The sequence below is a fragment of the Eptesicus fuscus genome, chromosome 12 (assembly GCF_027574615.1).
Source record: "Eptesicus fuscus isolate TK198812 chromosome 12, DD_ASM_mEF_20220401, whole genome shotgun sequence".
Classification (NCBI taxonomy): Eukaryota; Metazoa; Chordata; class Mammalia; order Chiroptera; family Vespertilionidae; genus Eptesicus; species Eptesicus fuscus.
The window spans coordinates 5120436-5147978 of NC_072484.1; the positions used below are offsets into that span (position 1 = coordinate 5120436).

General features: G+C 48.5%; 1 protein-coding gene across 1 annotated transcript; it reads right to left on the reverse strand.

Annotated features, from left to right (window-relative positions):
• Window positions 1-6816: 6816 nt before the first annotated feature.
• Window positions 6817-25555, reverse strand: RAE1 (ribonucleic acid export 1). Its single transcript, XM_054724223.1, has 12 exons — window positions 25367-25555; window positions 22771-22867; window positions 22153-22257; window positions 19657-19749; window positions 14565-14651; window positions 13286-13372; window positions 13103-13174; window positions 11865-11972; window positions 9520-9626; window positions 9361-9436; window positions 8643-8837; window positions 6817-7925 (listed from the first exon to the last, which is right to left on the reverse strand). Exons 2-12 carry the CDS (start codon window positions 22858-22860, stop codon window positions 7839-7841), a joined length of 1107 nt encoding a protein of 368 aa, XP_054580198.1. The 5' UTR covers window positions 22861-22867; window positions 25367-25555; the 3' UTR covers window positions 6817-7838.
• Between the last annotated feature and the right edge of the window lie 1988 nt (window positions 25556-27543).

The following is a 27543-nucleotide window of genomic DNA, read 5'->3' on the forward strand; positions in this document are numbered from 1 at the left end:
CTCCCACTCCCCAGCCCTCGAGGCATGGCCGTTTGGGAGGTCAGCCTGGAGGCTGATCTTGGTCTGGGGCTCTCCCTCTAAAGCCCCAGCCCCTTCCTCACAGGGGCGACCAGGTGCCTTCTGCACTGGGGGGTTGGGCGGGCGGGAGGGAAAGAGCACAGGTTGGCGACAGGCAGAGCTGCCGGGGGGCCAGCGCCCAGAGACTGCTGCTGCCCTATACGCATACTGCCCTTCGTCCCCGGGGGACCGTGTCCCGGGCTCCCCGCTCTGGGTGCGGCAGATGGAACGGCTCCGTCCCCTGCTTGCCGCCCACACAGGGGATGTCTGACACTGAGTCCCACCGCACAGACTTTGTCACTGTCCCCATGGGGAGAGCCGGGACTCAGGACCCTGCTCTGGGAGGTTGGCCTTTGTCTGAGACGGTGCCTGGGGGCGGGTGTGTGTGTGAACACGCATTGGCCATGGGTTGAAATGTGTCTTCCAAAAAATAGGTTCAAGTCCTAACCCCTGGTACCCATGGATGTGACCTTATTTGAAAACAGTTTGTGTAGTATAATCAACTTAAGATGAAGTAATGTTGGACTAGTATGGGCCTAAGCCAAGGACTGTTCTTTGTGTAAGAAGGCCACGTGAAGACAAGGACACACAGGGAGAACGCCATGTGACAACAGAGGCAGAGGCTGGAGTGATGCAGCTACGAGCCAAGGCGGGTCATGATGCTGCCACACCAGGAGCTGAGAAAGGCCCCGCCCGGACAGACCCCGCCTCGTGCCGTCTGAGGGAGCACAGCCTGGCCGACACCTGGAGTTCAGACTTCTGATCTCCAGAACTGCGACAGAACCAAGGCCTGTTGTCGAGCCGCCCAGATCGTGGTCATTTGCTGCATTAAAGACCCAGGAGGCTAACGCTGCATCAGACCCAGGAGGCTAACGCTGCATCAGACCCAGGAGGCTAACGCTGCATCAGACCCAGGAGGCTAACGCTGCATCAGACCCAGGAGGCTAACGCTGCATCAGACCCAGGAGGCTAACGCTGCATCAGACCCAGGAGGCTAACGCTGCATCAGACCCAGGAGGCTAACGCTGCATTAGACCTAGGAGGCTAACGCTGGTGGGAGAAGAGCAGGACAGAGCCCTGGGCAGAGGGAACCACTGCTCAGCCTGGAAAGGGGCTCAGCTAAGGATCCTTCCACTTAAAACATCCCCTGTTTACATCCATTCCCGGGCTCCCTCCCCCCACTGGGAGGAGGACTGGTGCCCGCCTTCCCCAGAGCCCTCCTGCCTGCTCCTGCATCAGGGCCCTTTGGCTCAGCCAGCGGCCAGGCCAGGTCCCATCATCCCACCTGCATCTCCTAGGCGCCACCTGGCTGCACCTCCAGGATGGTCTGTCTCCCCACCAAACGTAAGGCCGGGGAGGACGGGCTGCGGATGGCTTTGTTCACTGCGTGTTCCCCGTGCCCGGCACATGGAAGCGCTCAGCAGATGCGTGCTGAGTGAATGAAGGCATGAGTAACACCTTCCAGAAAACTGACATTGGGGTGTGCAAAGCCCGCCTATTTTACTGGAGACGTGAGCAGTGTGGGGTTCCTGTGGATTTAAGCCAGGGCGGCCGCCTCTTCATCTCAGAGCTAGGCTGCAGGCTGGGTCCCATCATCCCCACCTGCACCCGCCTCACCAGACCGGAGGCCGGAGGCGCCTCCACATAAAACACCAACACAGCAAAGCAAAGAGGAAGTGCGGGAGGCGCGGGGCTGGCAGGCGTTCCCACGGCAGCCCGGCCTGGCTTGGGCCCCGCCGGTTCAGGTTCAGCCCTGCAGGGACCTGCCTCCTACGTTCCCTTCCGCTGCTCCTTGTTAGGAGGTCAGCGTCACTGTCCTTTCCGTGCAGGCAGCACGGGCCGCTGCGAGGGCGGAGGGCAGGCCAAGAGCAGACAGCCCTGTTTGTGACCTGCACCCGTCACACACGTGCTAGCGACAACCTCTCGGGGCCTCAGCTGCCTCAGCTGTAAAATGGGCACAATGACAGTCACTTCCTCACAGGGCTTTTGTGGAGGCGAAACGAGACAGTGACAGAAAGTGCTGAGCGCGCCCGGCTGAACGGGAGCTCGGTAACGCAGAGCCCTGCAGTTTTCATGTTTTTACCCGAGCGCATCCGCTTCAGCCTGCACAGCAGCCGCGGCAGCCCTCCCACACGTGCTGTCAGAGGTTCAGAGGCTCCCACCACCGGGGGACGAAGTCCCAAATCCCTTCCTTCCCTGCCTCCCAAACCAGGGCTGAAGGGCCCAGCTCCGTCACACTTAGAAAAGCCGCCGGTGCTGAGAGGAAACGTGGATTACAAACACGCAAGTCCCGATGCGAAGGCCACATGCTTTTCAGTTTTGGCCACTCCACAGGGAGGCGGGTGTGTTGGGAAGCCCCACTGTGCAAACAAAAGCCCCTTTGCCCAGTACGTGAGCGACTAATACCTGGGCTTCGAAAAGTCTGGGACCCAGTGCCTGTCCCTGCGTCGGAGGGAGGGTGGCCATCGGCTGGCCGGGTCTTCCTGGTGAGCGCTGCTGAGACCTTGCCCCAGCAGGTGCAGCCTGGCCGGTGAGTCAGATCACCGGGAGCCTGGTGGTGTTTCTGAAGGCTCCTGTAGACACAGCATGGACATGGAATCTATCCCGAGGGCGGGGCGGGGGGGCGGGGGAGAGGGGCACAGCACGTTACACCTGGGGAGACTGTGTTAGCTCGGGCTGCTGTAACAAAAGATCCCAGACTGGGCAGCTTACATGACAGAATGTACTTCCTCACACAGTTCTGGAGGCCAGAAGTCCAAGATCAAGGTGTTGGGAAGGTCACGCTACATGAAATCCGCGCGGGTAAAGAGCCTGACAGATAGCCCGGGCCTCTGGCGCCAGAAGCCATGAATCTAGACGGTGGGAAGGGCTGGTCATCCAGACATTTTTTTCTCAGAAAATATCTGCTTCCATTGTTTCAAAGGCCAACCCAGGAGCCAGGAAGACCCACGAAGGCAGGGAAAAAGGGAGGGAAATGATGGCAAACTGGGTGGATGAGGAGGTGCCCAAGGCCAGGAGTGGCCAGGCCTCGACCTGCGGGGGAAGGTGGCCAGTCGTGGCAGAAGTCCAGGTCAGAGTGAGTGAGGAAAAGCCAGCCTCCCGCAGCCCCCAGGCAGCCCAGGGGAATCTTGTCAGAGAGATACGGACACAGTATGACAGGCAATAGGGCCACATCTGACCATGAGATTCACACACAGGAAGAGGCCCATACTTGTGGCCGGTGGCAGAGAAGAGAAAGATGTGCGGGGCACTGCCATGGTCGTGACGACCCAAAGGGCAGTGTGGATTTGGACCCATGGAAGCCTGGCAATTGACAGTTTCTTCTTAGTACTTTGTCCACTTCCTCTCCCCGCCCCCTCCCCTGCTCCACACCCATGGGGAGAACCTACAAGAATAAGAATGCATGCCAGTTATTTTTTAAGGGGCCGACTTACTTTAAGCAAGTATGCAAGGTTTTTATTTGCTTTGTCAACAGTCCTCACCTTAAAAAGCATTTCTTAATATACTGATACAAAATCCACAATAGACTTACGTACAACAGGCTATGGAGTGATTTACTCTGCTGTATTTGCCTTGTGGCAACAACACCTATTACGATAAAAACTCTCAAAACTGCAGCCACAGGGCTCTCCCACCTTCTCCCACCTACTGCACCCACTCTGGGCGACTGGGGAGCCTTACTTAGCAGGAAGTCCCGCGGGGATGTGTTGCTGGCAGCCTCTGGCTGTCCCCAGCACCTCTCCAGGACATAGGTGGCTTGTGTTGAACTGCTTTTGTAAGCGCTGCCAGGACAGATTTCCACCAGGTGCTCTAGACCCAAGGTCTGGGGCTTATACAGGGGCTTGTCTAAAGGTCTCCGAGAGGAGAGGGGAGGGGAGAGGAGAGGGGAGGGGAGGGGGGAGGGGAGGGGAGAGGGGAGGGGAGGGGAGAGGGCGAGGGGAGGGGAGGCGAGGGGAGGGGAGGGGAGGGGAGGGGAGAGGAGAGGAGAGGAGAGGAGAGGAGAGGAGAGGAGAGGAGAGAATTGGCTTCAAAGTATAAAAATAAGAATCCCAAATGGATCAGTTTCATTAAACGTCTACAAATGCAATATTGTAGATCTCACTAGTGTTCGAACACATTCAATACATTTGATAACAATTTGTCACATAACACTTCTTTTGAGAAATTCCCCAGTATTCAAGGTGATCGTTACTAAATCATTGTCAAGTGTAGAGATTGCCAAATAATTTCAGAAGTTAAACATGAAAAAATCTGCAGAGAATGTGCCGCTAAGGTGGGATGAGGGTGCATGTTAATATTTGATGAGTGGAGAAACCTCCAAACGCCAGGCCTAGGGCAGCAGAGTCCCAGGGAGAGGTCCTGCCAGCCAGTGCAGTTACACATCTAGTAGCCATGGTTACAGAAGTATGATCAGGTGAATTAATTTTATTATTCAAAATATCACTTTTTTTTGTACCAAGTCTCTGAAATCTGCTGTGCATTTTACATTTATTTACACCTCAATTCACACTAGCAGCATGCAGGCCTAGAGCTTCAAATTAAAACTCGGTTTAAAATAGCCGTTTGCCATCAATCCCCATCTGGGGAGATATGGGTTTCATAATCTCCCAAACCAGGGGCAGGAATCATGCTAAAGGGTGAGCGGTGTTCAGTGTCTCCTACACCATCAGCAACCAGGCCTCAAGGTCCAAGAAGGAAACCAACAGGGACATTACATTCTTAAGTAGAAAAATCAGGACTCTGGCCTCTGACAAATTGTTGCTTTCAGCTTTTCCAAAGGAGGCCATCAATTTTTCTAAAGATAAAAATGTATTGTTTTAAAGAATATTCTTCTCACAGGATAAATAATCCCTCGGTTTCACTTTCCAAGTATCTTACAAGCTCATTAACAAGAGCAAACCAGGAGTCTACACTCATTTCCTCTAATCAAGTTAAGCCCCTGAAATTGAACACAGAACCTGCCCCGGAATAGTGGTATTGGAGTCACTGGCGCCACCTGCTGGCTTCACCAAAGCACAGCATCCCCCTTGGGGAATCCGCTTAGACATGGTGCCCTGAGGGGCTCCTCTCCGTTGGAATCCGCATTTCTCAGGAGGGACAGCAATGACTCTTTGCAGTCAGCAGGCACTCACATCGCCCCACCAAATCCCAACCTGGCATCCTCTCGTCCAGGGGTCCAGGGTCCAAGGCCATGGAAGATGGGGTCAGGCAGGCGGGATTCAGCAGACCCCCGGCAGAGGCGGGCTCAGACGGGTGCTGCACCCCAGAGAGCAGACTCGAAGACACGCATGTTCACACAGAACACCGTTTCCACAGTTACCAGGATCTGCCCCCTAGAACACAGGCGTGCACTTCCTGTGGACAGCTCCTACATCTCTAACGACCTCGTTTCAGCATCGTCCCAGTACGTCATCCATCCCACCAGTTCGCGTCCACTCAGTAACCGAGAAAGCCTGTTCCCACGGAGCGGAAAAGCCTGGGAGAACCAGATGGAAAAGTCAAGTGAACGGAATCCCAGGACTAGGCTAATGTCCACTGTAAAACCTTCTCAACTCTTCTGTATGTTGGAAATTCATTTTTATTTTTACTGATTTCAGAGGGAGGGAGGGGGAAGAGAGATAGAAACATCAATGATGAGAATCACTGATCAGATGCCTCCTGCATGCCCCCCACTGGGGATTGAGCCTGCAACCCGTTCATGTGCCTTTGACTGGAATCGAACTTGAGACCCTTCAGTCCACAAGCCAACCCTCTATCCACTGAGCCAAACCGGCTTGGGCTATATGTTGAAAATGTTTACAGTGAAACGGGGGAAGTGTGGGGAACACTACTGTGTCTTCGCCATGAGCTTTATAGACCCCCCCCCCCTTTTTATTAACTGGGTATACAGTAGATCTTAAATGGCAGAATGACATTTCTTAGAGTCAAGATTACACTTGTATCTTTTTTAATAGAAGATGCCATCAAATTTACCAATAGTTACTGAGCACCTACTGAACGCAACACACGTGCTGGCGTCTGCAGGGACGGGGAGGTTTAAGGCGGAGAGTTCCTCAAGGCTCCCTGTGTTTTTGAGGAAACATGGAAACAAATATCCTAGAAGTTTAATGATTTCAACAAATACCTCCTGGTTGACCATCAGCAAGTAAGTGGTAGTCTTTTATGCTCCTGGTGGGCAACAGCAGCAAACTCACTCCTGGTTCCTGGCAGCCCAAGTCCAACCTTGGACTTGTGCAAATGCTTCCAATTTGCCAGTTACAAAAACTATCCCTTTGGCAATGTGGCAAGGCCCAGTCTTGGAGCACTTCCGAAAGCTCATGGCTTAGACTCATTATTTTGTGGCCATGTTCAACTTTAGCTTAAAGAATGTTGGCACGGGGGCTAAACTAAAGCTGTAAATCTACTCCCACTCCAGTGAAAGGGGCTCCTGAGCTAACCAAGCTGGACTCCCTCACTGCCATCTTTTCTTCCTCTGTATCTCCCGTCCATATACACCATAAAGCCACAGGGCTCATTTATAAAAGGGAAAATGAGATGCAAAAGATTAACTTGAAAATTCAGGTTTCTTTCTTTTTTGACATTTTTTTTATTGAGGTATTATATGTGTACATATCTTACTATTACCCTCCTCCCCCTTTTTCTAGTGCCTTTTTCTCTCACAAAAAATAACTTTTCAGGCTAAGACAGAGCTGGAGAGTTAATGGGTCTGAATTCATTTGTGCTCCAAGTACCAAAGAATTTACACCGAGTGCAGTCTCCTCCAGGAGGAAATTTTATTGTCATTGCTCTTGATGAGCAGGCAAACACATTGCTTACATGATGACACCGATTTCCACACTCAGCAAGTTAGTTTACACACCAGCCCCAGACAGTAAAGTGTAAGCAGCATTTGGGATCACAGGGTAAAAACACAATAAACTCCAAAGTCAAACATCAACTGGAATTTCATTTGGTACTTACCAATCAGGAATTTTAAATTACACGAAATAAAAAAGCAGCACCCCAAAACTATCACTAGGGCATGAGTAGAGCACTTCCCATGCAGGGAACTGGGGTTCTAACTTGGCCACACACACACAGCACCCACTCGGGCCTTGCCTAAAAAGGCCCGTCCCTCAGTCTCCAGGACAGCTGCCCAGCAGAGGAAAAGCACTGGGATGTTAAAGACGGGAAAGGAAGGAAAAGGAAACCGCATTGCAACTCTGCTGGCCCATGCTGGCAGGGGCTGTTGCTAGACATTCCACTTGGTAGAAAGTCATTCACAGCCCAGGATTCCCACCTTTCCCAAGCTTTGAGATCCTGGCATTTCCCAAAGGGCGTCGGAAGTCACAAATCAAAACCCACGACGATGCTGAACAGGAATGATCACTTCAGAGCTCACTGGGCGCTCTCCGGGCAAGGGAGGAGATGGACAAAGGGAGCTTAGAAGGCAGTCTTTAAAATGTTTTATTACAAAGAACAGTACAGTGTTCATAAAACGTTGCCCAGTGTCTCTAGAACACACTGTTGAACGGAGCACTGCAGACCAGGGGCCCACACGACTCTACCTCGGTAATGGCCTCGGTCCCCGCAGGGTCAGAGGACTCCTGTAACAGGCAGTGGAATGGACAGACCAGCAGTCACTGCAGCCCGAGGGCCCAAATGCTAAACCATGACATCGTTTTCCCCAGGGGTTGAAATCCACATCCATGATTCACAACCCACCAAAAGCCAGGCCCCAGATTCGTCCACATCAGGCAGAGCACAGAGGAAACGACTCCGGACCACAGACGTCTCCGTCACTACTTCTTGTTCCTGGGTTTCAGCTCTTCGGCTGCGTTCCGCAGGAAGATGTAATTTTTCTTTTGAGGATTATAAAATTCATGGCCCTAACGGGGAAAACACACACAACAATCTCATTATGAGAAAGCAAAAGTTAGCACTTTGTGGGCACTCTTCACGCCGAACCCAGCATACGTGCATGAAGCACAGTCTCTGGAGAACGAATGGAGAAAAGCTAACCGTTCAACAGGAACCTCTGTCCTTGGGGAGGAGGCTGGGGACTTGGTGGGATTTGCCTTCCATGTCCCACTTGGAGGAACCACCCTGTACATGTTTGTCTTGTAGGTGCCGAGACGCTAAGCTGCCACCCCTTTAATAAGCCAAGATGGCCAGGCCGGCGTGGCTCAGTGATTGTCGACCTATGAACCAGGAGGTCACGGTTTGATTCCCAGTCAAGGCACATGCCCGGGTTGTAGGCTTGATCCCCAGTGTGGGATGTGCAGGAGGCAGCCAATCTATGATTCTCCCTCATCATTGATGTTTCTATCTCCCCCTTCCTCTCTGAAATCAATAAAATAAATAAAAAATATATATATATTAAAAAAAAAAAAGCCAAGATGACCACCCTCAGAGAGCAAGGCGCCAAGAGGGCGGCGGACGATTAGGTCTGACATGCAGTTTCATGGAAGAGGTCCTCATCCATGACTTCACGGGGACAAGGGCTTGGCCCAGGGCGAGCTGCCCCTGACCCAGAGGGAAGGGAAGTGGAAGTGGTTAGTGTGCCTGCTGTGCGTGGAGGGACGCAGCGGGCCGGGAACGCTCACCTTGGACCAGTCGTAGCTGGAAGCGTAGGCAAATATGTTTCCGTTGTGATTGAAGCAGCAGGCCGATATGGGCTGATCTAACTGTTCCGAAGTTTTCAGTTTTGTTCTGGCATCTTTGTCCCAGAAGCTGAATCTACCATCAGATCCCACGGTGGCAAGGGTGCCGTGAACAGGATGGAATGCGATTCCATTGACCTGCAAGGGTTGACTCGCACAATTAGAGGCAGACGGAGGAGGAGAAACCTGCTTTCATCAGCTCGCGCTTCCTGCTTGCAGCTGCTGCGCCTGGTCACAGGAACAACTAGCCATGCTCCCTGAGCCACCGCCAGCCCGGGACCGGATCGTGGCTCTTGTTACCAACACAAGTCAACAGAAGGTAACAAGTGAGTAGCTAGTGACACCAAGGCACAGCCTCGGGAAAACGCTCTTCGTCCTCAGCAAACAGCCATTTCTCAGTATAAGCCAAGTGTATAAACTGTCGACCAGCACCATGGAGGGGGCTACTCTCCCTCAACAGCCCTGAGCTTGCATTCAGAAGCCGTCAGAGGAGGAAGACAGTCAACATGTTCACAAAAACAGAAAACAGCCCCATCGGCAGCCGTTTCCCTCGAGCCGTGAGCCCCACATCGTCTCTAATCCTACAATGACTCAGCCACCCACCTCTGCGTCTGGTTTCTAGGCGCATTCCGTTCTCAAGGTTAAGTTTCTAAAAACATACCGCATAGATGTCCTGAGGAGCTGAAGTATTGGTTCCGTTAGATCGGTGACATTTAAAGGTAAAGTTATCTTTGGCACTGAAAAACAAAGGCCCCAGTTCAGTTTCCCTTTTTTAGAAAAAGTCTTAGTTGAAAATGCACCGCCGACCGAGCCCACTCACGGGTTTGGGGGGTTGATGTAGTGGATGGCTACTCTGCCCTCGATGCTTCCCAGCGCGAACCCTGTCGGCTTGTTCTGCTTGTCTTTAAAGATGGCCACACATCGGTGCTGTAGTTTGAAAAAACAAGACAAGCACATCCTCACAGTTAAAATAAAGCATTTCATACGAACTGAAAGGTAAATTAATTCTACCCCATTTTCCATTTTAGGAGAACCAGGAAGGTATTACTCAAATATAAGATATTTCTATTCCCCCAGTCAGCACTATTTTCTGACTTTCTTGCTTGTTCTCTGCCACCCCGGAGGCCTGGCTGCCACTCCAGAGGTGCTCACGACCCTCAGGACCCCGTCGGACCCTACTCTGGTGCTGGTCCCTCGTGGGGAGGGAGAAAGACACGTCAGTGTGATTCTTAGCCCTGCACTGACTGGTGGGCGCCCTTCATTGTGACCCAGTGTTCTGTGCCTCTGCCCCTCACTGGAAAAGGGAAGCAGTGCCCACCTGGCCATCACTGGGGACCAAGGGTCAAGTGGGACAGGGCTGAGCCAGCCCTTTCTAAACCACACATGGGCAATGCCGAAGCAAGTCACTGACCTGACCCAACCCCGCGTCTGGGGGCCCAAAGGAGCATCTGCTGGATTCCACCCAAGATCCCACAGTAAGAGCCGAGAGCCCAGCCTCCTGGGCAGAGGAGCAGGGCTGGGCACCTCTGGGTCCTTGTTCCTCCTCCTACTCATGACAACCTGGCCTAACCCGAGGACCACCCACCCTGCCCAAGCTGGACATGTTAGCTTCTGCGGAGGTCAGATGCGGCCGGAGCAGCAAGAGATGACGGGAAAGAGCAGTTTGTTACTGTGATAATGCAGAGCACACAAACGTCCTACAGAAATGGAAAGTGAACGCTGGTTCCCTTTTGGTGCCATTTGCTCTTTAACCCATTGTACGCCATAAGCGTCTGCAGACGCAAGCGGTGGACCTTCCCTACATGCCATGCATGTCTTAAAAAAAAATGTTTTCCCTAAGTGGCAGCCCTGACCAACTTTAAAATCATTTTTCGTGAGAATTTTCAGCTGAAAATATTCAAGAACACCCAAATTGTGAGTAATAGATTTACTTTTATAATGTTCATTGCAAATAGATTTTTTAAAATTCAAACTATCATGGCGTGTGGGGATGGTTTCCGTTTTGGACGCGTGGCAGTTAACTGATTAAAAACAAATGAACAAAATAGGAAGCCCATTACTTTTGTGAGTAAGAAAAGTTAACAAAAAGAGACAAAAGCCTGCAAGTACTTGGAGGACAGGAGGAACCACGGCTGGTCAAGCTGTACCCCTGCCTGCCCACCAGCTCGGCACACAGACAGCAACCACACAACTGGGGTACGATTTACAAGAACACATCTGCAGGGTGACCCGGGGAAGACGGGTGGCATTCCTCAACAAGTGAATGAGCAGGCGCCTGGAAGTGAAGCCAGACTAGACTAGGCTTTATCAAGGAGTTTGAATTTACCCAAAGGGCAACGAGGTCAGTCAGGGGGTTGAAGCCAGTGCACGGCAGGGTCGTATGTGCCGAGATAGGAGTCCGCACACTCAGGTATGGAGGATGGACTGAAGGACCTAAACTCTTCTTGTCACTCAACTGGTTAGGGAGAGGGGCCCAGGTGGTGGGGTCAAAACGAGGTTTGTTTCCTAGGACAAGTGAGACTTGAGCATGTTGCACTAAGCACTACGCGGGGGAGAGACTGAAGGTACAGAAGGGAGCTGGCTGATCAGTGGCAGGAGGTTCCTGAGAAGGCCGAGGGCATGGGTCCTGCCCTGAAACCGGCCCTGGGAGAACACTGCCTCCACCTGACAGCTGGGGATGGGCAGGAAAAGGCACAGGCAGGTTTTTGGATTCACAGGAGGAAGATAAGGAAGCTCCCAACCACAAGCTTGTTTTCTGAGTAGAAGCTGATCTGAGCTCTGAGACAAAGGGGAAAAAAGAGGGAGAGTCTAGGGGACCCAAGAGAGTGAAGATCTAAGAGCCTGTGGCAAGTGGAAGACAGAGCAGGAGACAAAAACCTAAGCACCGCCTGGGCAAGACAAAGGCACTGTGGAAGGTGGAAGCTCTGAGCTTACAATGGAACCAGTCCACTGGGAAGTGCAGTTTTATTCAGTAGCACCCAGCTATCAGGGGGAAGTTTAGGGGAGACAGGTAAGCTGGGCTCATCCAGCAATGAAGAGTTTTCACTCACTAGACATTTGTGTCCTTAAGTTGACTCCCTTTGAAAATACTTACAGGTGTTTAAAACCATACGCGGGCACAGGATGGGTCTAAACCCCGGCTTCTTGATCTGACTTCCCACTCACCTGATGTTTCAGGGGAGATTCTATCCTCCTGAATTCAGAAGGCTGGTTCTCTAACTGATAGACTATCAGTCCCCTCTCCGCAGTTGCCACCACGGCCATAGGATAAATCTAGGGAATGGAGGAGAGCAGAGACATGACTAAATAGAGGACTGTGCTTTTAAAAAAAGCCCACTGCCCCCCAACCTAGGAGTGTGCTGTCTTTATACCAAAATATTATATCAAATTTTCTTACAGTCATATAAATAAGTCTGAATTTTTCCTAAGTTTAAAACCCAATGATATCAACATGTTTTAAGAAAACATAAAATCACATTTAGATAAAATCATTTATTTTTAAAAGACTAGTTTCTTTAAAACTATCCCATATAATAAAAGGCTAATATGCAAATTGTCCCTTTGACTGGGGGAGTTCGACCAGGGGGGTGGGGCCGGCTGGCCAACTGCCCATAGCCCCTCCCCCAAGCCAGCCCGGCCCCAATCAGCCCTGATCAGGGTTGGAAGGCCAGACCCCACCAGTGCACGAATTCATAAAATATATGAATACTTAGAAAATATACTTAGGAGCAGAGAAGAAATAAAAATCACCTATGGTTCTTCAAATAATAATAGTTGTTAACGTTATGGTAGTTTTACTCCAGTCTTTTTTCTGAGCATTATACATGTATGCATGTGAATGTATGTTTCTATATAATCCGTATCATTAACTCAAAGTGTGTACTCTAAGAATACTAGTGACTAATATTCTCTCAAATAATCCTACCCAGGATTCACTTAATCATGTCTGTCTTGCTTGCCCTTTAGATCACTTCCCATGTTTCACGTATTATAACAACAGAGACCATGTGCAGCCTTCTTGTTCTCATGACAAATTTCTGTAAGTGGAATTGCTGGGCAGTTGGTAGACAGCTTGAAGACTGATGACTAAATGGATGGAGAAAGTTCTTCATTTTCTCACCCACAGAGACAGTCCCCACAAATCCAATACTGCCCATTTTCCTACAGCCACATGATAAAGGTCATATCCTGATGGCACACAGCTCTCTGCATACATTCAAATGACAAGTGACCAAAAACCTGACACCCACTATTTAGTAATTCTGGAACAAATGCAGCACAAGAATCTGATTTAAGATGACTGAGGCAATCTGGACTATATCCCCCTCTAATTGCAAGATGTCATAAAGTCAGAAAAGCTTTTATCTTTTAAAAGGAAATATGTATAAAGTTAGAAACTTTACCATGTCGGCACAATAGCACCTCTCAGGGAGCTGCAAAACCATCATGGGATTTGATGATCGTGTATCCCAAAACTAAAAGGAAAAAGCCAGAAAACGACCATTCAGAGCTAAAGCCCAAACAGCGTAAGAACAATGAACGCATGTTGACCCGGTCGGGCCACAGGGCCCCTCAGCGGAGTGTACCTTCAAAGTCTTATCCCAGCTCCCGGTCATCACGCAGCTGTAGTTCGGGGCTTTGATCCAATGAATGGTTTTCACAGGAGCATCATGCTTTCAACAAGACAAAACCAAAATAGATGAAGGTAAATGTAACTAGTGCTAACAGCTGTAGTTCTAAAAACCCAAAGAGAAGGAATTATTTTAAATACTGAGGTCATACCAAACAAAAACTAAAGGGTATTGTAGCCCTTCACCATGACCAAAACGTTCAAATAACATAAGAGCCCATGTCTCCCTTCCATTCTCACGAACTTAATTGGATTTTACCCACAATTAACTAGCATGTGACAGTGAGAGGGAGTCCCTCCTGGGAAATCATCAGAAATAACTAGTAGGGGACTCCACCAAGGTTTTACTTACTTACTGAGGTGACACAAACTAAGAGATCAGGAGTTGTCTCTTGACAGATCACTGTCGCCCGAGTGCGGAACACCTTCCTGACACCATCTCAGTGTCCCCACAGGTTCCAGACCCCGGCTCTAGGTCCCCTCATCTTCATCGCTTCCAGCTTTCTTAGCAGACTTCACACAAGAGCCTGCCTTGTCCCTGAGTGGACTACAAAGCTCTGGGGCATGTGGAAGCATCCCTCACCGCTGTACCTCCCTGCTAACAGTACCTGGCATACATCAGGCATTGGATAAATACTGGCCCAATGAACGAGTGAGCATATGTAGCTGGTAAAAGACAAGCCACGCCCTAGCTGGTTTGGCTTGGTGGATAGAGCGTCGGCCTGAGGACTGAAGGGTCCCAGGTTCGATTCCGGTCAAGGGCATATACCTTGGTTGCGGGCACATCCCCAGTAGGGGGCGTGCAGGAGGCAGCTTATCGAGGTTTCTCTCTCATCGATGTTTCTAACTCTCTATCCTCTCCCTTCTTCTCTGTAAAAAAATCAATAAAATGTATCTTAAAAAAAAAACTTAAAAAAAAATAAATAAAAGACAAGCCACCACGGGTGCTGAGTGTCAAGCGAGTGAACGTTGCGGGTCACCTGTCACATGCATCCATTACAGATTTAACGCCACTAACTCCTCATGACGCTCTCATCTGCACAGACATGGAAGACCCTTCACAGAGCCATCTGTGGAGCACTAGTAAGAATGGTCACAAATGGTTCTGTTGTGCTAATGTGGGGGGTTTCTGTCTACTTAAGTCTAAGTGAGTTGGTATAGTCAAACTGCATCGTTTCTATAAGAGAATTCTAGAAATTGAATTATAGAATTTGCAGGGGGCAAGTTCTCCTTACCTGTGCAATCTGTATCGCTTGATTACTGTTAAGGTCCCACATTTTGGCAGTTTTATCACATGAAGCTGTAAAAACTTTGCTCCCATCCTACGATAAAATGGAGAGAATCTGTCATGCTAAGAAAAAGAAAATCTCTGTCTATATGTATATTTAGATGAGGCTGAACGTATTCAGGCATGTTTTGTTCTGCAATTTTTACTTTTCCAATTATATGGGGCCGCTATACTATAAATGACAATGTCATATACAAAACACATTTTCAGCTCCATTTTTATTATTGGTTTATTTTTTATAAGACATGCTATGTAAACAGGATGAACAAATTCAAAGGGCACGGTGAGGACTCGGCCTCTCCCACGTGACACCAGCTCTCCTCTCAGAGGCAGCCAGGGCCCTGACACGTCCTCCAGGAATAGACAGCATATCTGGTGTCTATGTTGGTTAACCAGGAGCCACTTACACTTTTTTTCTTATTTTAGTCAATTTCAAGCCTTCACAAAAGTTGCAAGAATAAAACAATGAACACGCATAAACCCTCCACTTAGATCCACCAATTATAAACATTTGTCATATTTCCTTTTTCTCTTTATACACACGTCTATACTTATAACTTTTGTTCAGCTCCATATCTAATAGCATTCCAAAGGGCATGCAATAAAACAACACTAATGTTCAATAATCAGTGGTCCTATGTCAATTACAGAATATCTTAAAAAATAGCAGTTCTTGTAAATGGTTTTGAAAATATTCACATACAGAACTCAAAGTAGGCCATTCAAATATGAAGAAGCACAAGATAATTTTTACTGCCTGGCTGGCGTGGCTAAGTGATTGAGTGTCGACCTATAACATGCTGGGTTACAAGCTTGATCCCCAGTGTGGGGCATACAGGAGGCAGCTGATCAATGATTCTCCCTTATCATTGATGTTTCTATCTCTCTCTCCTGCTCCCTTCCTCTCTGAAATTAAAATATATACATATATATATGCATATACATACGTGTGTGTGTATATGTGTATGTATGTGTGTATACACACATATGTACACACACACACTAGCATGAACAGTGGGGTCCCTCAGCCTGGCCTGCGGACATCCTCTGAGGGGTCCCGGGTTGCGAGAGGGAGAAGGCCAGGCCAAGGGACCCCACCGGTGCACGATCTGGGCTGGGGAAGGACCACGGGAGGGCTCCAAGGAGTGTCTGGCCCATGTCACCCAGTCCTGATTGGGGCCAGCCAGCCAGGGAGGGACCACGGGAGGTTGGCCGACCGGAGAGGAACCATGGGAGGGCTCTAGGGTGTGTCTGGCCCATCTCACCCAGTCCCCACTGGCTGGACCCCAGCAGCAAGCTAACCTACTGGTCGGAGTGTCACTGCCCTCTGGTGGTCAGTGCGCATCATACCTACAGGTCGAATGGTCATTTAGGCTTTTATATATATTTAGATATATCCTATATAATAAAAGCCTAATATGCTAAGTGTCCGGTCATCTAATCAACCAAAGCGTAATGTGCTAATGATATGCTAAGGCCGCTCAACCGGTCGCTATGCAATCACTGACCATGAGGGGGCAGACAGTCGACCAGTCGCTATGACATGCACTGACCACCGGGGGCAGACACTCTAATTGGTAGGTTAGCTTGCTGCTGGGGTCCGGCTGATCGGGACTGAGTGAGATGGGCCGGACATGCCCTGGAACCCTCCTGAATCCTTCCCCGGCCCCAAACGTGCACCAGTGGGGTCCCTCGGCCTGGCCTGAGCCCTCTTGTAATCTGGGCTGAGGGACACCCCTCCTACCCCAGAGTGGACAAATTTTGTGCACCAGGCCTCGTGTGTGTGTGTGTGTGTGTGTGTGTGTGTGTGTGTCAGAGGGGGGGGAGTTCCCTCAGCCCAGCCTGCCCCCTCTCACATTCTGGGAGCCCTCAGGGGATGTCCTATTGACAGCTTAGGCCTGCCTCCCTCTGCGGGAGGTGACCAGGCTGATCAGGGGAAGGCGCCAGCCCCATCACCCCGCTGCTGCAGCCACTGCCAGCCACTGCAGCCGCCAAGGTGTTTTCATCAACACAGACTCCAGTCCCTTCACCATGAAAAAAATGACAACTTTCTTTAGGCATTTTTAAGATGTGTCTTTCATAGGATATGACATTTCTTTTCTTTCTTTTTTTTTTTTTACCCTCACCTGAGGATACATTTCCATTGATTTTTAGAGTGTGGGAGAGAGACAGAGAGAAACATCAATGTGAGAGGGACACTTTGATTGGTTGCCTCCTGCATGAGCCCTGACCTGGGCCCCGGCCAGGGAGGAACCTGTAACCTAAGTACATGCCCTTGATCAGACTTGAACCCGGACCCTGTGGTCGGCAGGCCGAGGCTCTATCCACTGAGCCAAACCGACTAGGGCAGGATTTGACATTTTTTAGCCCCTCCAGCAGTGGACCTTCGTTTTTTCCTCCAAGAGTGTGGTGGAAAAACCCTAGATCACCTTCTTGGATTCTTATTATCCAAGTTACCAAGAATACTGCAAGTGGCGGCATACAGGGAGCTTAGCCAATGAGTGGTCAGGAAAGATGTTTACGCTCAAACTCGTTTGGCTCAGTGGATAGAGCGTCGGCCTGCAGACTATAGGGTCCCAGTTTTGATTCCTGTTAAGGACATGTACCTTGGTTGGGGGCACACCCCCAGTGGGGAGTGTGCAGGAGGCAGCTGATCAATGTTTTTCTCTCATCGATGTTTCCGACTGTCTATCCCTCTCCCCTCTTCTCTTTAAAAAAAGCAATAAAATATATTTTTTAAAAAAATAAAAGAAAAGGTGTTTCCTCTGCAGCTCATGAGCAGAGGACCCCCTGCATTGTGTCCACTGGGCTAGGGGCGTATCCCCACGGCCAGGGGGGGGTGGGCCACGCCCCTGAGGCTGGCAGCCAGCCCTGCATTGTGGGCACTGGGCCGGGGGGCATGCGGAGACCCTGGGACACACGGTGGCAGCTGCCGGGTCTCCGCACACCCCCGAGGCCGGCAGCCAGCCCCGCGTTGTGGGTGCTGGGCTGGGGGAGTGGACCTGGGCCACCGCTTGGTGCACACGCTAGCGGCCACAGGGCGGGAAAATCTGCCACACTGCCATGGCGATGCAGGGATGTTCCCGCCCCGTCCCCAGCCACTTGGCACCTGCGCCCATAGACCCGGAGTGGCTAGGGGGAGTTCTGGGACCCCAGCCGCTCAGGGCCTACAGGCTAGGAGTGGCCTGGGTTCGGAGGATGTTCCCAGGACCCAGGCCGCTCCGCGCCTGTGTATGCAAATTAACCCGCCATCTTTGTCAGGTTAATTTGCATACTCACTCCTGATTGGCTTGTGAGTGTAGCGGAGGTACGGTCAATTTTACATGTTTCTCTTTTATTATATAGGATAATTTTTACTAAAAAGAGAAAGTACTAATTGGAAAGTCGAGACCAGTGGCTGGCAAATTTTGTCTTAAAGTGCTGGTTATTTGTTTAGTAAATATTTCAGTCTTTGTAGTTCACCGTAGCAGCTCCTTAGCTCTGCTGCTACTGCAGCATGAAAGCAGCTGCCACACCACGTAAGTGAATGAGTGTGGCTGTATTCTGACAAAACTGTTTTCAAACACAGGCAATGGCCCCATTTGGCCATAGTTGGCTATTCTGTTGTAATTATTATCTTCATTTTATATGGGAGCACCATGCAGATAATGCAGCTGTCACAAATGTCCGCTACCTGAAATTCTCATCTGTTTCTATGTCTGTCCTAAGAGGTCATGAGTCCCACGAGCACAGGACCTGCCGACCTTGCCTCCTGAGTTCCACTACATCTTGGTGCTCTGTCGTGCTAGAGGGCCTGGTAACTATTGGCTGAATTAAATGCTATTCTCTGTTTAGTTATTATTATCTTCATTTGATATGTGAGGAAACAGACGCAGACATTATTGTATCTTGCCAAAGTAAAAAAGCTGGAGGAGATAAAGACAAAATTTGAACCTAAGCCTGAACGAGACAATGCTCACAGCTCACTTTTCCTTTAAAATTCAGCTCAATTCTTGCCTCTTTAGTGACACATTCACAGCACCCTTTCCAAACTCTTTAGGCTCCCTGTGTTCGCGACCCCAACCAAGACATCCTGCTTCTAGAACAGCTCACTGTCAGAACTCCTCACTCCTAGGTTTGAGTCCTCCACGAGATGAGGCATAACTTGGGAAAGGGAATGGACTGCATCATTTGGTAAAGGCCAACAGCCACTCAATAACATCCGGGCAGCAGAATTCCTGTCAGTTACCTCTACTCCTTACCACACTTGTTAGAAAGTTTACAATTCTGAACCATTACCCAATCAGTTAAGAAAGACAGGCAAATTAACTTAGAAATTATATCTGTAACAAATGCATCACTTTTCAAAATGTTTGCATCTACCTATTGGTACATCTATCAACTTCTGACTGACCCTTTGTTTTCTTTGTACCGGAGCAGCCACCAAGCAGGAGAGGGAGCAGAAGGGCTGGGCTGTCAGCTCTCCCCGATCCCCACTCCTCCTTTATCCCGGGGGCAGGCCCTCCACAGCTGTAACTGTCTCTGTGCCTTGCCACCTACCCTTCACCTTCATTAAATTCTCCTCAATCAATAGCAACAACAAATAACAACAAAAACCTTGAACATGCTTGCTTATGTAGCTGACAGTCAGGATCTGGGAGGGAAAAGAGAATCCCAAAAACCCAAATGTCTTCAAATGTCTAATAACAGAAAAAAATTTATTTTCTAGATAGTAAATTTCTAAATTTTAAAACAACCTAAGCTCAGGGAATATTTAGAAGTAGGAAAGGCCTCAAGAAAAATCCTCTGTTCAAGGTAACCTGTCATTAAAATAATGGATTTTTTATGCAACAAAGCTTTCATAGAGATTAAAGCCAAAAACGATAACATCAGGAACATCAATAAATTACTATATTTACACTCAGATATCTAGAATTCCTTCAATGTGTACACATACCTATTATTTGTGTTTGGGGTTATATAAAAACAGAAATATACAAACATTCTGAATACACTGAACTTTATGTAGAAGAAAACATGAAAAACCGAATAACACTTACATCACTCCAGCAGACGTCGAGGACAGGCCCCGTGTGCATCTGCTGGGCTTTAGGAATAGTCTGTCCACTGTCTTGAACTTCCCAGCAGCGAACCTATGGTAAAAAGACAAGTTAATGCAAACATAGAAATTTATGATAAATTATTTGCCTTTAAAAACTAATAACTAATGGAGTACAATTAAAATATATATGGACTTCTATTAATCTACTTATTAAAATCTTAGAATAAAGTAATTGAAAAGTATACACAAGTAGTTATTTTCCTATTCCTATTTTTAAGCCATTTAAATATACAAATTTGTTTGCTTCCACCTAAAACTGCAGATAGTTTTCTCAACATAGCTATGAGCCACATCTGTCTTTTTAGGTAGAATGTCCTCATTACCATTCAGAGAATAAAAACCGAAGTGGAAACTTAGCTTTCTTCTCTGAATTCTTTGATTTTTTAATATCATTTTTTCCCCAGTTACAAAAGTAATGCATTTTACTTAGAGATTTTGTAAATATGACAAGAAAACAAAAATTACCCTCATCCCACCGGACAACTAGTTGGCAGCTGTGTGCTTTCAGTCTTTCTAGGCACACACGTATTTTCTTTGAAAAACGAGACTGCACAGTATCTTCATTTTTGTAATTGCAGTTCCCCTCAACTGCATTAGTTGCCAATAAACACTCTTACATTTTTTTGGCAGAGAATCAACTGAAGTCTTTCTAGAAACTCCATGTAAAAATCAAACCTGCTCAACCTTGACAACCTCCCCCCTGGCCTATTCTCTCCTCCCCTCCTCCCCTCACTGCCTGCTGGTTTCCTGTTGCAGAAACCTTTTCAAAAACTTTAAAAATGGTATCCCATCATTCCGACATATCATAAATTACCATTACTATTAGAAAGCACAATTTTGAAGTTTTACTGCATGAAGACCCTCAAGGGTCTATGCTTAGACCCTCCTCAGGCCCTGAGGGGAATCGCCGAGAGTCAGGATTGCTTAAGAACTGTACCAACACACACACCTACCAGCACACCATGTAAGGTTTCAGCTTAGTGTTGTCAGCACCAAGTGCAATTCTTTTAACCTTCTTATTTTTGTTAATTTGATAGAAAAACAAGTCTATCGTGTAAATGCGTTTACCTATTTTAGGTGTGGCTGAGTGGTTGAAGTTTAACGGATCACTTGAACCTTTTTGTGAAGTACCTCTTCACACCCTTTGCTTATTTTTCTACCAGAGTTTTATTTCTCTTTGTATACTATGATTTTGTCTCTTCTTTGTACACAACAGTTAAGTATAAGGTCTCTGCAGAATCTGTGCTGTATCTAAAGTTGAAAAGTTTGCCATATGCCTGAAGAACATGCTCAGGAAGCCTAGGTACACTGTCATGGACAACATGCATTCCCAACTAACACCCCAGTTGATCTGGGAATACACTTCCAGATACTGACCTAGAGGAGGAATTTGAGCCACCCGTATAATCGTGCTTTCTTAACAAAACTCAGTGTACCAAGAAGTGACATCTGCCCACTCAGAAGGGTTTACACCAGTGGTTCCCAACGTGGGGCCCACGCCCCACAGGGGGACAATTCAAGAATGAGTAATTGACAGTAAATTTTTTGCATTTCTTATGGTTCTAGGGGCCTCATATACAGTATATATCTATAATAATAAAAGCGTAATATGCTAATTACACCGGATGTTCTTCTGGATGAAGCCAGGGCTATGAGGGAAGCCTGGGTCCCGGGTGCCTGCTGGCGGCCGGAGGGAAGCCCGGCTTCCAGGGGCCAGAGGGAAGCCGGTGCCAGCAGCTGGGGGAAGGAAAGCTTACTCTTGCACGAATTTTGTGCATCAGTCCTCTAGTAAATATATATTGTGGCGTATTTATGCATTTCAGTTCCCTATTATGTTTTGAAATTTTATTTGGTATTTTTTCATATCACTTCATATTATTATTATTTTTTTAAAACAATTTCTTAGTGATTTTTTCCTCAGTACTTCAACTGTCCTTTTGTTCATTTTTCTCTTTCATGGAAGCCATGTTCTTTGGAAGCTTGTTTAGACCAAGCTAATGACCTTTTAGGCTTCCTCCACGGGAATAGGAGTCATTTTTTTAATAAGAAGAATTATATGTCACAGGGGGGCATCAGGATTTTAGAGATGCTTAGGTGGGGCATGGCCAAAACAAGTTTGGGAACCACTGGTTGATACCCTCTAACTCAGCGGTCGCCAACCTTTCAGACTTCACGGACCACCAGTGGTCCGTGGGCCACCGGTTGGCGACCGCTGTGCTAACTGATTTATCTATAATTTATTTATTTAAATATTCTAAAACATTTCTACAGAAAATTGTAAAGACAGGAGAGTTCCCATATATCCCACACCCAGTTTCCTTCTTACATCTGTCTCAGCTTCATCCACTTGGGAGAGGACGGAGCCAAAAGGAAAGCTAATTCCACCCATCCAAAGAGGCGTGACTTACAGAGCACGCACATAAGGAGCACTTACATCGTTAGCCCACGATCCTGCAATAAGAAAGTTCCCTGGCAAGGTTGGTGGGCTAAAGGATAGACAACCAATGCTATCATCAGGGGAGGATGTCACTTCAATATCCTGGTGGGGGAAAGAAAGGTCAATGTTAAAATGTATGCATCATCCCAGTTTCATTTAAAATTGCTTTTTTTTTTCACTGAACACCTCACGGTGAAATTCCCTTGTGCTCAAGAACTAACTGGATCGACCTGTCTTACTTTGCTCATCACCATTCAAGGGTGATGAGAAAGAAGCCGTGAAGGCACCAGCACCACCACATTTCCGGAGGAGGGCCCACCATCTTGCCCTTACGTGCTGATCACAGCTACTGCCTGCCCTCCCTCCCCGCAGAGGTTCTGATTCAACAGTGTAGGCCCGGTCTCAGGGGATTCTGGTGATTGGGGCAGTGAGGGGGACAGGACACCAGTACAGGGACACACGGTCCCTATGCTCCAATGTTTGAGAGAGCAACCCGACAAATGTTCAGAGCTTTCACCCAAAGGAAACTCCCACACTCTGTTTCTCCTGCCGTCACTGCTGTGGGAGACCCTGGCCTGCACCCTTCAGGCAAACCCAGGATGTCCAATGTGGTACCTTCATGGGGTTGTGGTTATCTGCAGTTGTGCTGCCAAACATGCTGGTCCCACTAGTTCCAAAACCAGAGGTTGTTCCAAACAGACTCATGTTGGCTCTAAAGAAATAACGGAAAATGTTAAGGACAAGTCCTTTTTTAAGTTATAAATACCACCGAGAGGCAAAACAAAGCGAATTAAGGCACAGAAGGGAAACAAAGAGTACATGGCCTCTCTCTATTGAAGAGATCTAAATATGTGAGAATGCTTTTTAAAAATAACCTCTCTATTTTAGAAGTTTTAGATTTATAGAAATGGTAAAGATAGGAGAGTTCCTATACACCCACAGCCAGTTTCCTTCTTACACTTGTCACCATGGATAAACCAAGGCTGACACATCCCTGCAGTGCTTCTCAGTCCCCAGCTAGAACTCAACTCGCTCAGGCTTTACGGCGACACTGTGCTAAGCACCAGGACACAACAGCAAACCAGCAGAAGGTCCCACTCTGCCAGGTTCCCACTGAGTGAGAATCCCCTTTCTTCTTACTAATCTCTGCTCGCTGGTTTAGGTCAAGATCTCCACGTGAAGTTACTTAGGAAAGCAACCCATCCTGGCTGCGATTTCTTTGTAGTTTTTCCAAGTAATCCATTGTGGTCTACTGAGCACCAGCCTCACATATGGGTGGATATTTGCCAGCAAGAATCTCCCATTATGAGTTTTCTTAGTAAACTCACCAGGGTTTGGACCCTGCTCTCACCAGGCCTTACTCTCCTGCTTTATAAATACAAAATACTTTCTCCAGGAGAATCTGAGGATCAAATTGGGTTATACGTGTAGAAAGGGCAGTACCTCGCACTTAGTGGGTACAATAAGTAACTTTCCTTTGCCAGGAGAAAGTCTGTGCACTGTAACTCCCTGATGACTCACGTATGCCGATAGCAAAATTTTAAACTAAGAAGCCTACCATGTCAGTCACCTCTCCAAAGGAGTCAGGGAGCTGAGTGGCATACTTGCCAACAAGGGTAACATCTCTAAAAAAAGACAACACAAAATGGGAAACTACTAGGAATTTTGGAAAGACATTTGAGTTTCCCGAGCTTCATGAAAATAAGCAGGTGCAGACATGCTAGGTCAAAGCAACAGCTCTGAGCACATTTATATCTCAGAAAGCAACTTTGTGAGAGGCGGTGGTGCGTGCCAACCACCGCTGTCTTAAATGTGAGCAATGCACTCGGAACACCAGTGAATTGCACGGGCGAATAAACAAAGCAATGGCCAGGCTTCTGCCATGGAGTGCAGGAACTAGCTAAATCGCTCTGGCCATGTTTTTTAGCCTTGATTTTTCTCATCCATAAAAACAGTCACTAACATCCATCTCACAGGGTTATGAAAACCAAGTGAGCACACACAGTGCCTGAAACTTTACTCCCATTCCTTCCCCCTCTTCAACCACCAAGATGGGAGAGAACATTGCTGCCATTAGGAAAGAGCACAGGTCATTCAAGTCTTTATCAGCCCTTGTGGACCGAATATGCAGGACACTGGGAACCCTCAGTTCAGAAGACTCCTGTCCGCCTTTCACCTACCCCGTCGCCCCCATGCTGCCCTCCTCCTGCTCTCCACCCACTCGCTCTCTGCCCGCTCCCTTTCTGCCCCTGAACCCGGCGTGCTCAGCCCGGCCTTGGAGCTTTCCTAGTAGCTGTGGCCGGGGTCACTCTCCCTCCCCCAACCTCCAGCCGTCTGTCAAAAGGTGCCTCCCGAGAACTTTTTGAGGGGACAGAATGTTCTAAAACTGCATTGAGGTGATGTTTGCACAACTATATTAAACTCCCCAAACTCATCAAAATGTACACAAAGGTCTTACTTACAATAAAGCTCTCAAACGTATGTTTTTTAAAAAAGATTACCTCCTCAGAGGCTTCTCTGCCTTGCTAATTTAACATACCCAACCTTCGATCACCGCCCCCCCTGACCCCCCACCCCGGTTTCCTTCATAACACCTGTCAGGATCTGGAATTTCTTTGCAATCAACCTCTTTCCCAGGAGAATGCCAGCGGCAAAAGCGCAGAGACCTGCCTGGGTTCTTCCCTCACACCCACCTGGCGCTCAGCACAGGGCCTGGCCTGGGGGCAGTGTGTGTGTGTGTGTGTGTGTGTGTGTGTGTGTGTGTGAGTGTGTGATAAACACCTGGCGGAGGAAGACGGGGAAAAAGAGAGACTTAGTTTCAGAGAGTGATAAGCGCAACGGGGCAGTAAGGCAGGCTGACGTGGGGGACCAAAAGGTGGTGGCTTTGGGTAGAAGAACGGTCAGGCAAGGTCTCTGAGGAGGTGAAATGCGTTTGACGAGAAGCCAGAATTGTGCACGGAAGGGCGGAGGCGACAGACGCTGCCTTCAACTCTGGCCCTTCTCCGTGCCTCAGTTTCCCCACAAGAGAAATGAGGGGCTCAGACCCGAGGCGACCGCTGAGGCCCCTTCCAGCTATGACGTCACTCCCAGGGACCACTAGGGGAGCTTTTCAACAGGCGGGCTCGTCGAGGGCGCACTGGGCCGGGGAGTGGGGGCCCGGCCTCGGCGGCGCCATGGCGGCGGTAACGAGGGGAAGCGGCACGGGGACTACCTGAGAGTCGCACTACGGCGAGACGCCGGCTGCAGGGACCGGAGGGACTCGGGAGCTTGCGACCCCGCTCCGGCACGAAGGGGGCAAGGGCGAGGTGGCGCGACCAAGAATCCTGCGAGCCCGGGATCTCCCCACGCCGGCGGAGGAAACTGCCCCTATTACCGTGGAGACACCGCGCATGCGCAGCCGAGCCACTTCCTGTGTCGCCCGGAAGGCAAGGAAGAGATAAAAGGCTCCTCCTCCGGCCAGGCGACGACACATGCGCACAAACGCTGTTGACGCTGAGAGGAGATCCTGGTGCCAGCAGCTTGCGGATTGGTGGGAAGTTCCGACTTCAAGTAACCTAGCGACCTCTCTGAGAAACCCGCCTCCCGACTGGTGGAGGGTAGTGTTTTCTCCTGAAAGTTAAAAGTCAGGCAAAATTCTGATTGCCGCCCAAGGCCATTCTCCCAGAAACTGATGGGACTCTGCGCGGGTTCCTGCCGTGACTTCCCTGAGCCGTCCTAGCTCTCTGGACTTCAATTTCCAGCTGCAAAATGTCTAACTTCAGGGTTGTTCTTAATTTGGTTCAAGTGGAGTAATACACGCGAAAGGCTCTGGGTAAATGTAAAGTTCCATAAGAATGTGAAAGGGCTGTCAGGACACCCGTGCCAAATGGAATTTTTCAGCTGGTTGCTTTTTTCCCCTTTCAGGGATGTCCAAAGCCCGGTTTGGGGGGGAGGGGGAGAGAGAGGAGGAGGGAGGATGAGACGTTGTTATAAAATGCACTTTCAGACGGTGCATGGTGGCTCCGAGAACCCACATTTCTAGCAAACGCCCAGCTGGGGTTGCGGGACCAGGCGCTGCAGTCGAGTACCAAGGATCGAGATCAGGTATTTAGAACCACTTAAGGGAACTTGAGAAAGCTTTGATGCCTGGGCCTCGTGTTCAGATTCTGATTTAGTTGCTCTGGGGTGAAACTGAGGGAATTAATGTGTTTTTTTTAAAAAAGCTCCCAAGTGATTCTAAGATGCAGCCAGATTGAGAACCTCTCCTTTAGATAATAATTCTTTGAGCACTAGATGACCCCTCTCCTGTAATTTCCCGAGCAGCCCTATAAGGTCGGTATTCTAACATTCTTCATTTTACAGAAAAGGAAAGTGTGGCTGAGAGAGGTAACATGACTTATCAGAGACGACACAGCTGTTAGGCAGTGGAGACAATGATGTCTGCCCTGTGCCTAACTCTTCTACCTACAAAACCTCAGAATCTTCTCCAAGTCCTCCCTCCTCGACGACACCTTTCCTCATTCTTTCCCAAATGAATCATCGCGTTCCATCTCTCTTTAAACTCTCAGAGCCTTCTCAAAGCTATCTCAGTGCTGATCATACTTGGCCTAGCAAAACTGTATTTGCCTTGTCCAGCTTCCTAGACCTTAAACATTGTGTCCTACTCCCATGTACATCTTTTGCAGCACCAAGCACAGCATCTTACATACATGCCGTGTTAATATTTGTTGAATGATATTGTTCTACTAGTAGGTACAAAGAATCTTCCATAAGTACCAATTATGATACAGATTCTTGCATAATACTGGTAGATTCAGCATACTTTTAAAAATATTTCTGCTACTTAGGGTTCTTTTTTTATTATTAATCCTCACCCCAGGATATTTTTTCCATTGCTTTTTAGAGAAAGTGGAAGGGAGGGAGAAAAGGGGGAGAGAGAGAGAGAAAAACATTGATGTGAAAGGGACACATCCATTGGTTGCCTCCTGCATGAGCCCCAACTGGGCCAGAATCCAACCTGCAACACAGGTCTGTGCCCTTGATCTTGACTGAGAATTGAACCCATTGTCCTTCAGTGCCCAGGCAGACACTCAAATCACTGAGCCACACCAGCCAGGTCTACTTAGGGTTCTAATTGACAAACTGCTTTTGCACAGACTATTTATTAGTGGAACAACAGCAGCAGCATGCTCACCAAAATATAATAATAACAACTACCTTTCCTTGATTCTTTCTAAAGGGTATTATTCAGTCATACACTTTTTATGAATTATCTCATTTAATCGTTGCAATGACTCTATAGGATAGATATTGTTATCCCATTTTATGGTTGATAAAATCAAGGCCAAGAAAAGAAAAAAAAAAGTGAAACAACAAAAACCAAGGCCAGGTGGTAACTTGTCCCAGCCG

Bases quoted from the DNA above. Each gene is read 5' to 3' on its own strand.
- RAE1 (XM_054724223.1), bottom strand. From the start codon at position 22,860: ATGAGTCTGTTTGGAACAACCTCTGGTTTTGGAACTAGTGGGACCAGC. The intron at 14,652-19,656 runs GTAAGTGTTATT...ATTTTATCGTAG, and splicing joins TCGACGTCTGCTGGAGTGAT to GATGGGAGCAAAGTTTTTAC. The intron at 13,373-14,564 runs GTAAGGAGAACT...TCTTGTTGAAAG, and splicing joins AAGCGATACAGATTGCACAG to CATGATGCTCCTGTGAAAAC.